Genomic DNA, 13,121 nt, shown 5'->3' with positions numbered 1-13,121 from the left:
ATTAAATATTCTATTTTTTGAAAATACTTCTTTCATGTCTGTATGTTCAGATTGTGGAACTAAATATATTTTCATTTTATTAAAATGAGGACATTGAAAATATGAAGTCTGTAATGTATTACATATTCTTATTTTACACTGTGATGTTTTTCTTCCATAGTCAAAGCAATTGAATTTCTTTTTTCACAAGTTTATAAGAAATATTTAAATTTCTTTGTTTGCACCAACAGTATCTTAATATTTGTGTTATGTGAATTGATTCTCTTTAAAAAATAAAGTCTTATCTTTGTTTTGGTTTCCCAGTGATTACAAAGTTTCTGACACTTTTACATTATTTTCCTTCAAAAGCAAAATTCTGTGGCATATATTTTAACAAATGTAAAGGTTTGGATAAAGTTGATACCTTTTAGAAAATAAAGGAAAACATTGCCTTTTCTCTGTGATTTTGTTTAACTTTTTCTTAACACTGTGAAAGATGAAAATTTGAGTGAACTTTTTCAATATCTTCCACAGGGATGTGATTTTCACCTTAGAGTAGTGTTGCCTGAAGATTTACAAATGAAGAATGCAAGGTGATGTAGTGTTTTGTTATATACAGGCATCTTGGTGGGATGGGCAGTCAGTTAATCTGTAAAAGCTTATTCTAACCATTAGAGTTTTGCCTAAAGTGCTTATTAGTCAACCAGAAACATTTCCAATTTTTCCAAATCCATGTACATTTGCAAATTATTTTCCCTTGTGCTGAAGTACTTTTCAGAGGTAACACATTAATTCTCTAATTCTTTTTTCCTTTTAAAGTTTAAATAAATAGCAATTGTGTAAGGTATCTGTTGATCCAGACAGCTCATCAAGGAATGTCAAGAGATGAGACTGGAAATTAGGTAGCATCTAGAACCTCTTTTTCTGCTCTTAAACATCTCTGGGAAAAGAGTGGAGGAAGAATCCAGAGACATTTATGAGTAGAATTGACAGGATTTTGTGACTGATTAGAAGTAGGAGAAAAGAAGGAAAGAGGAGTGAAGATTGTTTTCTAAGTTCCTGGTTCATCTAGATAACTAAGCTAGAGAACAGGTCACAGTGGAGAAGTAGGAGCCATCATTTTAAGATGTATTAGGTGTGAAATATCAAGAGGAGATGTTTAATGTATTGGTGTGAACTAAAGTGTGAGACATAGAAGTCACAGTAGGCGTGGGATTTGGGGCTGTGAGTATGGGTACTTTCCAGTGCCTGCAAGTGTGGGGAGAAAAGAGAAAGCCAACATTTAAAGGACGTGAGAGTATACCAACATGTAAAGAACTGATAAATAAAGAGGAACTTGGAAGAAGACTAAGGATTGACCAAAGAAGCAAGAGGAAAATCTGGATAGTTGTCACTGAAACCGAATAGAGGCTTAACAAAGAAATGGTTTGTATTGCTGAGTATCGCAGAGGGATCAGGTTAAATTAGGTTTCACACAGTGGCAGAAGCCAGATTGTGCTGGGTTTTGGAGTGGTGAGTAGAAAGGAAACGTAAACAGTATAAACTGCAGTTGACCCTTGAAGAGCCCAGGGGTCAGGGGCACCAACCCCTCATGCACTTGAAAATTTGCGTGTAACTTTTGATTCTGCAAAAATTTAATAGCATGCTGTTGACCAGAAACCTTACCAATAACATGAACAAACTGTTTAACACTTGTATTCTGTACGTTGTATATATTCTAGACTGTTCTTAAACCATGCTAGAGAAAAGAGAATCTTACTAAGAAAATCATAAGAGGAAATGTGTTTGCAGTACTGTGTGTATCTTTATTAAACTGTGTGTAAGTGGACCTGTGCAGTTCAACCAGTGTTGTTTAAGGATCAACTGTATTTTGAAGAAAAGGAGTGGTAGAGAAGGGTGTGCAGTCAAGGAAGAGTTACAGTGATCTTGTTTTTTTGAGATTTGCTTGAGCAAATTAATATATTTCATTGAAAGAACTAGCAGAAAATAAGAATATCACAATAAAGTGATGATTAATGAACTGATACGACCAAGTTGTTGGCAAGGGATGGAAAGTACATATGGAGAGGGAGTTTTCCCATGGGCAGTTGAATGAACTTTGCCATTAAGAGAGAAAATAGGGGTGGAAATGGGGTTTACATAGCAAAATGGAAGAGGGTCTGAAAGGGCTATAACTGGGGAATCAGAGGGGCTTCCTACTTCCGGGTAAGGAAAAGCAGTTCTTAGAATTACTTAAGCAATATTGAGAGCACAGCTGAGGTGAGCTAGTGGATAGATGAACACTAACGACTACTTACACAGTTAAAAGTATCTTTCACATTAATCTTAAATTTGATTATATTGCTACATATGCTTTCTGAAATACAAGCTCTGTATATTATGATCAAAATGGTTTATTTAACCTACCTTAGAGAAGAATCTAGTTCAGTAGAAAATTATGCTTTGGATATGTTAAAAAAAGGTTTACTGTTTGCATGTCATTTACTGATTGCAGTTATTTATATTTTGAAATAAAATTATTACCGACAGTTTGAAGACAAGACGCTCAACAGTATCAGTGGTAAAAATTTTATTAACTTGTCAGAATTATATTTATGTCATTCTTTTCTTTGTACGTGCATGTTTGTGTTAGCATACAAATAAGTTTTTTCCTTTTAATTCTGAACAATGAACAAACCATTTTGTTTCATTAAAATTTTAGGTTATTATGTAGTTGGCAACTGAGAGCAATACTTAATGGATACCATCAAATAGTACAACAGGTAAGTCCTTTAAAAGGTTTGTTTTAAGCAAGGATAAGAAATTCTAAATTAACTCTTTTTTAGAGGACTACTTGCAGAATGTTGTAACAAACTGGTTTAGTAGTTGCTGAATTTTATAGGTTTCATCTCTCTCAAATATTTTAAAGATCCATGCATTACATAAAATGGTTTCTGTCTTGGAATCCTCAGCACATTTCTGGGCAGCATTTGTTCTGAAACTTATTTCCATCCTGGAGACTTTAGGGTCTTCTAGTGCATTCACCCTTATCCATATACATCACTTTTTGAGAGATTTTTCTGCCAAGACTGAATAGTGGCAGTATGAAGAAATCCAGGACCCACTTCGGAATTGTAGAGTATCTGTGGTGAAAATGGGAATGTAGTTCTAGATTAGTAATAGAAAAAGGGTGGTGGAGATCACTTAGGATCATATATATGTACTTAATTAACGTAGATGTAAATACAGCACAGGTGAGATCATAGGCAGGATTAATCTTTTTTTTTTTTTTTTATAACTGAAAGGTTATTATTTTAAAAGATTTTATTTCTTTATTTGAGAGAGAGAGAGCAGGGGAGAGGAGCAGAGGGAGAAGGAGAAGCAGGCTCCCCACTGAGCAGGGGGCCTGACTCGGGGCTCGATCCCAGGACCCTGGGCTCATGACCTGAGTGGACCCTGGGCTCATGACCTGAGTGGAAGGCAGATGCTTAACTGACTGAGCCACCCAGGCATCCCTGGAAGTTTGTATTATTGATCACCTTCACCCATTTCACCCTCAGCTCCAATGTAGTTAGTCCTAAGGTTTAAGTTCTACCTGAAAATTCCTTTAAAAATTAGAGAAACTTAAAATCACTGTTGCTAAAGAAACCAAAAGTAATAGAATGCCTCTTGTAGAAAAATAAATGTTAGTAGAACTGCATTTCTTTTGATGCTTTATTCATTTGTGTGTTTTTCCCGATTTCCTATTTCCTATATTTTTTCTATCTTAAAAGCAGGTTATTATCTATGATAACTGACAATGACAGTCACTCACATAAAGCATTACTGAACCACAAAGAAATGTAGGAGATAAACTATTTGATTTGTAGAATGTAGACTGTCATTGCTGGCAGCATAATTACTGCAGTTTTTAAGGGGATGTTTAAATTATTTCTCTGTTTTCTCTCCTGCCTCCTCCTCATCCAGTGTGACTATTTATATTGTATACTAGAGTTTAAGAAACGAATCTATTGAGATATTTAAATAGCCCGGAAAAAACCTGTTAATAAAGACTAAGGATAATAATGTCTATAACTGTTTTTCTCTACCAGTTCACCAAGAGGGTTCCTAGAAAAAGTCCCAATTGCTTATTAATCTCTTTCCTGCCCTCCAGTTGGTCATATAAAACCCAGAGTTAGTCTTTGTTTTATTCTAAAATCACTGTTCTTTCCTTGTATTGATTTTAACTTTAGTAAATATGGGTCAGGGGAATCAGCAGTCTTTTTCTCTGAATGGCCAGCTGGTAAATTTTTCAGGCTTTGGTGGTCGCTAAAATCTCTGTCACAACTACTTCGCTTGTAGAGCCAAAGCAGCCATAAAGAGGTAAATGAATGGGTGTGGCTGCATTTCAATATAGCTTTATTTACAGAAACTGGTATTGGGCTAGATTTAGCCCCTAGTCTGTAGTTCACAAAAATCCGATATAATTTATTGCTCATTACTAGTAAGCTAAGGGGGAAAATACTGTATAGGAGATCGGAAAGTCAACGATTTGTTTTTACAGACTTACCCACCCAAAGCTATGTTAAGATGTGATTTCATATGTGTCATGCATTGTTGAAATATCTTAGGTTATTATTTTTCTCCTCTTAAAGAGGGAACCAATTCACGGATTGGCTTTATTCAGAACTGTGTGCTGGTAGTGCAGTGTATCACAAAAAGTAACAAAAATACAGTATCTTGATTTCAAGCAGAGAAGTGATGTGGAGTTTCATCTAATAAAAAATGTTACACTTGAGTATTTTCTTTGCTTTCCTTTATTCTATAGTTATTTTAAGAATCAAAGATTTCTAGGAAATGGAATTATAACTCTTAAATATATTTAACTGTAGAAGTTATTTCCTTTTTGCCTTTTTATTACAATGGTTTTATCTTAAATATTGACTCCTTTTGAATTAATATAGGTTAGCTGTGAAAAGACAAAATTAACAATTATATGTAGTTTTTAAGGTCAAGGGGAAAAAATAAAAATACAATGTCAATTAATAATTCATTACTTTAGATTTTTTAATTGCATAGATTTGCCTGATTTTTGAATTTTATGTTCTTCTTTCCTCTATACCCCATACCACTTTTTTTTTTTTTTTAAAGATTTTATGTATTTATTTGATAGAGAGGCAGCCAGCGAGAGAGGGAACACAAGCAGGGGGAGTGGGAGAGGAAGAAGCAGGCTCCCAGCGGAGGAGCCTGATGTGGGATTCGATCTCAGGACTCTGGGATCATGCCCTGGGCTGAAGGCAGACGCTTAACGACTGAGCCACCCAGGCGCCCCCCCCCCTTTTTTTTTTTTAAATAATGGTGTGGTTTGGGAGATTTGCTAAACTTGATCAGTTGTTAGTGCTGAAGGAACAAAGGAGTGTGTGAGATTTTAAGAGATTTTAAGTATAATTCAGTATAGCTCACCAAAATAGATTTGAGGGCTTTAATTACTCTTTCAGAATGAAATTGGTAGATATAGTAGGGATGGTGACTAGTACTTCAGTTCTTAAACTTCTAAGGTGTAGATATATCTGATATTCTTTTCACGTTCACATAGACCTGTATTTTAGTTCAATTTCAGTGTATGGAGTATTCATTGTACAAATGAAATTAATTAGAAATGTTTTGATCTAGAGAATGCAGCACTCTCCTGATCTAATGAGCTTTATGATGGAGTTGAAGATGATTTTGGTAAGAATTCGTTTTCTAATGCTGTTACCATATTTTCTATTTTCATATTTTTCCTGATTTTTAAAATATTCCTGTAAAAACTAACATGATTAGGATTTAAAACTTCTTAACTCCTAGTCACTTAATGTTTTATTTTACTGTGTGTGCAAATGTGGATGATGCTTTTTTTGAATTGCAATGAGGAACAACTGTGTATGGGAACCAGATTGATTGTGTCAAACTGAATACACTTGACACTAGTCTTGGACAGGTGGTGAAATAAAATGTACTCCTGGTCTGTCAGAATTTAACATGTATGGGGAGATTAGGTAGCCACACTTAAAGTTCTAATACAGAAGATGAATAATTTTGTATATAGCTGCAGATTTCTGAAGGACTTGTTAGGCTTCATTACATACATACAATTATATATAATAATTGATTATTCGGGTAATCAATTATGCTTAAAATTCTTGAGTTTTTAGTTTATCCTATAGACCTTGCATTATTTAAGAAATTTTTATTATGCAAGTTTTCAACATAAACAGAAGAGGGAAGACTGTATAGTGAATACTCATGGACCCATGACTTAACTCAACCTTTCGCCATTTTTCTTCCCGTACTCCTTAAGGAGAAGGGGCTAGAGTATTCTTTTTTAGGTTTATTTCTTTGAGAGAGTACTTGTCCACACAGAGGGGGGTGGGGAGAGGCAGAGGGAGAGAGAGAATCCTCAAGGGGACTTCCTGCTGAGTGCAGAAGCCAGCCGCAGGGCTCAATCCCAGGACCCTGAAATCATGACCTGAACCAAAACCAAGAGTTGGACATTGATCCGACTGAGCCACCCAGGGGACTAGAGTATTTTTAAGGAAATCCTGAACACTGTGTCCATTCCTCCATGAACATACTGGTGTATACTTAAAACTGCTAAGTGTTTGTTTTGTTATGTTTTGTTTTTAAGTATGTTGTTATAACCCCGATAAAATTAGTGATAATTTCTTATACCTTCTTGTTTGTGTCTGTATGCAAACAAGGTCCACACATTACATGTTAATATGTCTCCTAAGTCTTTTTTTTTTTTTTTTTTTAAGATTTTATTTATTTATTTAACAGAGAGACAGCCAGCGAGAGAGGGAACACAAGCAGGGGGAGTGGGAGAGGAAGAAGCAGGCTTATAACGGAGGAGCCAGATGTGGGGCTCGATCCCATAACTCCGGGATCACACCCTGAGCCAAAGGCAGACGCTTAAGGACTGCGCCACCCAGGCACCCCAGTGTCTCTCCTATGTCTTAATTTCTGGCAGTGCTTGGTCTTTCCCGTACTCCTTTTTTTTTTTTTTTTTTTTAAATCTACAAGTTAAATAAACTAGATTATGTGTCCTATAACATTTCTTGCATTCTGGATTTGCTTTATTAGATATTCATAGTATCTTTTAACATATTTTTCTACCTTTCTTGTGATCTAGTCTCATTTGTTCTGCTAAAAATACTTTGTGCTGTGTACTTACATTGTATGAGGAGGCACATGGTATTTGATAGTTCCTTTCAGTAGAGTTAAGATTGATCAGTAGGTTTAGATCCATCGAATATAAGGTTTCTTATCAGCTTATCACCTAATGGTTTTAGCATCCAGTGATAATCATTGCCTACATCCACTATTTCATTAGGGGTTACAAATGGTGATTTTTAAAAATTCCATCATCTACATTTACTATCTGGAGGTCTTCCGTAAAGAACTTCCTTTCATCAGTTATTTGGTTAATTTGAGGTATAGCTTATACTGGAGAAATAAGTTAAGTGCTTGTTCCCCCCCACTTTTTTTTTTTTTTTTTTTACAAAAATCAATTTTTAGAGTAATGAGTTAGTGCCTAGCAACTGTCAAAGGGAAATGATTTTTTTTTTTTAGTACCATTATGAACTCATGAGTTTTTATATACTGACTTTAGTCCTTTGCAGTCACTATACCTTTTGATGCTTAAATTGTATCATTTTTGGTCAGTGTATGCCCCTTCATCTTGGCTCCTTAATTCTTTTAACACTACCCAAACTTTGATTTCTGACACCAGTTGCACCAGTTTAATGTACTCATCCTTTTGCAGAACTATAATCAGTTATTTCTCCAAAGAGCCATGGTTTCTTGTAGGAATTGGTGTTTTGATGCCACAGATCTGGAAACTGGAGTGTTGCTATTACTGGTAGGTCTTTTCAGTGGACAGAGCTAGGAAAAAATACTGTTTAGAAAGAGAGTAGTTCATCATGAGTTCATATTGATATTTCCAATTCAAATTTGGCATTATAACATTTTTAATTTGATTTTAATGCTTATATTTTACTCTGAAAATCTGGGTTTGTTATGTTAACATAATTATTTTTTTATTATGTTTTACTTATGCTTTTCCTATATCTCTATATTTGTTTTACAAAATTACAGTACCAGTATATTGCTACTAACAACTGAAAGCAGTTTATTTTTTACAGTTCTTTTTGAGTTTTTTTATTCTTAGCAGCAGCTGTCACATACTAAGAGCTTAGTTCCTTAAGTTGTTCTGAGTCTTTTTTTTTTTTTTTTTTTTAAATCCTTGTAACAACCCTCTGAGGTAGGGCTTTGGTAAAATGTTTGGGATCAGAATAAAGCGTTTAAAGTCAAATTTTCACTTACAAATTTATAAACCCTAACCAATAAGAATTACAAAATTGATTATGAATTTCATCAAAGGCCAGATTTCATGATAAATTTAAAAAAGTTAAGGTGAAGAAGTAAAGCATATGGTTTACCCTTGACATTGCAAAAAATTTAAAAAGTTTTTTATCGGGCACTTGGGTGGCTCAGTCGGTTAAGCATCTGCCTTCTGCTCAAGTCATGATCTCAGGGTCCTGGGATAGAGCATCACATCGACCTCCCTGCTCAGCGGGGGAGCCTGCTTCTCCCTCTCCCTCTCCCACTCCCCCTGCTTGTGCTCTTTTGTTCTCTCTCTGTCAAATAAATAAGAAAACTTTTTTTTTTAAAGATTTTTATCTGCTTATCATACTTTTCATAAGCTATACAAATAAAAGGACTAAGGGACCAGAGTAAAACTATATACACTGTGTCCCATTAAGCTCTTATTACTGGCTGACTTTATGAAGTTGTAAGAACAGCTTTATTGGTCATTTAATTTTGAAGAAACACTCATTAGTTTAAAATATTGACATTGATCTCTAATAATATTTAGTACATTTGTTGCTGCATTTCTGAATAAAATGACATGCTATATTTTAACTTTCTAAAAAAATTGACAGAATTGGTAATACTACTGCACATTTATGAACAGTGTACCTAAAAAAAAAAAAAAAGAATTTTATTAGTTTATTTGTTGGGCTGTGTTGTCAGTAACAGGGTTTCCTATTATGTAATCACCAATGAAAATATTGAGGATGATGTCCAAATGAAATCAGTAGTCACTGAATCTTTTCAGGAAATTTGGTAAATCTCCACAGTTTCCTAGTAATAACTAGGCATATAGTAGTTCAGTATATTTAATAAATGAACAATTGCCTGTATTTTATTTATTTTTAAAGATTTAGTTATTTGAGACAGAGAGAGTGCATGTGCGTGCAAGCAGGGAGAGGGGCAGAGGAGGAGGGAGAGGGAGAGAGAGAATCCCAAGCAGACCCCGTGAGTGCAGAGCCCAATTCGAGGCTCGATCCCAGGACCCTGAGATCATGACCTGAGCCAAAATCAAGAGTCAGAGGCTTAGCCAACTGAGCCACCCACGTGCCCCACAATTACTTGTATTTTAAAAGAACTCTGATGTGGGTAGGTTTTTTTAAATTCCTATTTGAGGGCTTAGTAGCTGCATAGCTACTTAAGGCCTTAAAACTAGGAAATGGTAAAGTTAGGATTTAAAACCTTTGTAAAGCCTGTGTTCTTTCTACTATGTACTTGCCTCTTCTCCACAAGGAATGCTTTCTCTGCCTTTCCCTTTTTCCTGTTACGGTTCTGGAATAGGAGTAACTTGTCTGACCCAAGGTAGAAGGTAGAGTTTACGAATATCATAAACCTAGGATTAAAATACATTTTTATTATCCAAATTTACCATCCATGTATGTGGATAGCAGCATTTAATATTTCTGGATTTAAAGAAATTGCAAAAGGATTGCTGAAGCAATTCTTATTACATGTATTATATATATTTATAAAAATACATATATTATGTGTAATATAGGAACTATACTGACTTGTTTTTTTTAGTAACAAGATAATCGTAAAAACTTATTTTTATGGACTATCAGGCAATTTACAGATAACATTAAGTATTTAGTTTATCTAAAAAGCAGTATACTCCTTGTCTTCTAGGAGCTTACCTTCTAATTAAATCCAAATTGACATTTTGGGCTTTACAAACCTGCTTTCACAGTTTTGTTGTTGTTTTTATCCTAAAGCAGATTTAGAAAGTAGTTTCAGTTAATAGTCCTGATTTTGAAATACTGTTTTGTAAAATCTATTCTTTCTAGTATTATCTCAGTTTAGTAGTATACTATCCTTATTTAAAAAGTAAAGTATAAGGATTAATAGATTAAATATATACTTAAAGGGAAAAAAAATTATACCTTTTAATAGGGTTACAGTTAACAGAAACGTTTATAATTTTTATACTTGTTCTCATCTGGCTTTATTATTTACTGTATCTGACTTTTTTTTTAAGTTATGTTCAGTTAGCCACTGTGTAGTACATCATTAGTTTTTGATGTAGTGTTCAGTGATTCATTAGTTACGTATAACACCCAGTGCCCATCACAACACGTGCCCTCCTTAATACCCATCACCCTGTAACCCCCTCCCCTCTGAAATCCCCAGTCTGTTTCCCAGGGTCTATAGTTTCTTATGGTTTGTCTCCGTCTCTGATTTCTCCCGCTTCAGATTTCCCTCCCTTGCCCATGGTCCTCTGTGTTATTGCTTATGTTCCACATATGAGTGAAACTATATGATAATTGTCTTTCTCTGCTTGACTTACTTCACTTAGCATAATCCTCTCTGTATCTGACTTTTTTAATTTATTTTTTTTATCTCTTTTGATAAAACAGATCATGTGAACATCTGTGTAATTTGCAGATACATTTATTTTTACTTTCCAAATAAGGTATTTGTCTAGGTTAGCACCTTTGAAATAATTGTTAATATTCAGCCTTAGCAACTCTAGTGATGTTTGTATTGCTTGGGAGGGGGGAAAAAGTAAATGTTAGTTTTTTGGGGGATGGGGTACATAAACCATCTTGAAGATATCATTGGTGGGCTTAGCAGGGAAAGGAACTGTGCACATAGATGGAAAAACACCTAACCTGGTCTGGGAGTAATATAGAATGTAAGTCAGTGAAAGAAAGTAGCAGGTGAGTATTTACTGTGGAAATAAAGGGCTTTTGTTTGTAAGGGTGTGATTCATAATTGTATACAAATATGTCTAAACAATGTACTTAAGAGTTCAAGCTTAAAATACATGTTTCTTTATATCAAAGTCATATCCACAGGAATAGAAAAATAGTGAAGCCTTGAGGGTATTTTTAGACTCTTGTCATCTTTGATAGGCATAATAGTCTAGGAAAATATTAAAATCTGAAGTTTTTAAGTGGTATAATAATTGACATTTTCACATAATAACCTTCAGTTTTTTCCTGCCTTTATATGAGAAGGGGAATGATTCAGCTGGGATTTCTATAAAAATAATGGACATTTAGTGAGGGACAAAGGAGATTATGAAGTTGTTTTGTAATCAGATAGTGATAATGCACTGTCTAGCATTCCACAGCAGATTCAAGTTTTTTTTTTTTTTTTAAACAGGAAGTTGCTTTAAAGAATAGACAAGAGTGTTATGCACCACCTCCTCCCCCCCAGTTCTACTCCAGCCTTATTGAAGAGATAGGAACTCTTGGTTGGGATAAGTATGTCTATTCCAAAATGTTTCAGAAATTTTTTTTTCTTTTTACACATTTCAGTTTATTTGCAGTTTTAGCAATTTATTTTGTACCTGTTTTTAGTCAAAATGTTTCATTATAATTAGAATTTATTTAATTATAATTGATAACTGATCCTTATTGTGGGTATGAATTAAAGGGATGTCATCATTAAAGTGATCTACAAAGTAAAATACTAAATAAAATTTTGAAAAAAAAATAACATTTTTATGTATGGAAATGTTACCATATTTTTACCAAACATAAACATGTTATTTTAGTTTTATTGAGGTATAATTGACAAATAAGATTATATTTTTAACGTGTACAGTGTGACGATTTGATTTACATGTACTTTGTGGAAGGATTCACATAAACTCATTAATATATCCATCACCTCACATACTTGCTTTTTTTTCCTGATGTTTTTTTTTTTTATAATGATTTTTTATTATATTATGTTAGTCACCATACAGTACATCCCCGGTTTTCGATGTAAGGCTCGATGATTCATTAGTTGTGTATTTCCTGATGTTTTTTGGGTCATTGTACTTGTGACTGTTATGAAATGGAGACTTTTAGGAACTTCTGATTGCCATTTTCACTGACATCACTCAATATATTTACTGCCATTTTCACTGACATCTTGCTATATGTTTTCTGTTTGTCTCATGCATTTTGTGTTTTTTCTCTTTATCTGCTTTCATCTGCCTTTATTTGAATTAATCAAGAATTAAGTTGTTATACATTCTTTTAGTATTCTTGGAGATTTCAACATATGTATAGCAAAGTATACATTTTTACTTTTACTGATTTTCTTACAATGGGAAGATTTAAAACTCAGTATATTTTTTCACGTCTCTGTTGTGTTACTGTTATGTATTTTAATTCTATATTGAAAATTGGCAAACATTGTTTTTGAAATCAATATATATGGTATATATTTATATATATGTTTACTCATTGTATATACAATTACATATATATTTTTGTATATTATACATTATATATGTATAATTTGTATGTAATTTGTGTATTTTTCCCAGTGTTCTTTTTTTATTTTTATTTTACTTTTACTTTTTTAAAGATTTTTATTTAGGGGCGCCTGGGTGGCTCAGTCATTGAGCCTCTGCCTTTGGCTCAGGGCACGATCCCAGAGTCCTGGGATTGAGCCCCTCATCCGGCTCCTCTGCTGGGAGACTGCTGCTTCCTCTCCCACTCCTCCTGCTTGTGTTCCCTCTCTCGCTGGCTGTCTCCCTCTCTGTCAAATAAATAAATAAAATCTTTAAAAAAAAATTTAAAAAAGTAAAGATTTTTATTTATTCATTTGAGAGGGAGAGAGACAGATCACAAGCAGGGGGAGCGTCAGAGGGAGAGGGAGAGGGAGAAACAAACTCCCTGGCTGAGCAGGGAGCTTGACGTGACGTGGGGCTCATTTCCAGGACCTGGAGATCATGATCTGAGCTAAAGGCAGATGCTTAACCGTCTGAGCCTCCCAGGCACCTCATATTTTTTTAAATTTTATTTATTTTAAAGATTTTTCTTTATTTA

General features: G+C 34.2%; 1 protein-coding gene across 3 annotated transcripts in view; it reads left to right on the top strand.

Annotated features, from left to right (window-relative positions):
• FANCL (FA complementation group L) overlaps nucleotides 1-13,121 on the top strand; it is a 91,290-nt gene that overhangs the window by 13,467 nt on the left and 64,702 nt on the right. For 2 of the 3 annotated variants that reach the window (XM_045788023.2, XM_087863419.1), the window contains exons 2-5: nucleotides 514-572; nucleotides 2,681-2,741; nucleotides 5,611-5,667; nucleotides 11,458-11,558. The exons of the other annotated variant lie outside the window; for it this stretch is intronic. In XM_045788023.2, coding sequence (XP_045643979.1) covers nucleotides 514-572; nucleotides 2,681-2,741; nucleotides 5,611-5,667; nucleotides 11,458-11,558 — 278 coding nt within the window. The remainder of the gene's footprint in view (nucleotides 1-513; nucleotides 573-2,680; nucleotides 2,742-5,610; nucleotides 5,668-11,457; nucleotides 11,559-13,121) is intronic. 3 annotated transcript variants of the gene reach the window in all.

This window comes from Ursus americanus, chromosome 7 (genome assembly GCF_024610735.1).
Source record: "Ursus americanus isolate L20-20 chromosome 7, mUrsAme1.1.p, whole genome shotgun sequence".
Lineage (NCBI taxonomy): Eukaryota > Metazoa > Chordata > Mammalia > Carnivora > Ursidae > Ursus > Ursus americanus.
Note: the sequence above shows the minus strand (reverse complement) of the source record. Positions and strands in the feature narration are given on the sequence as shown.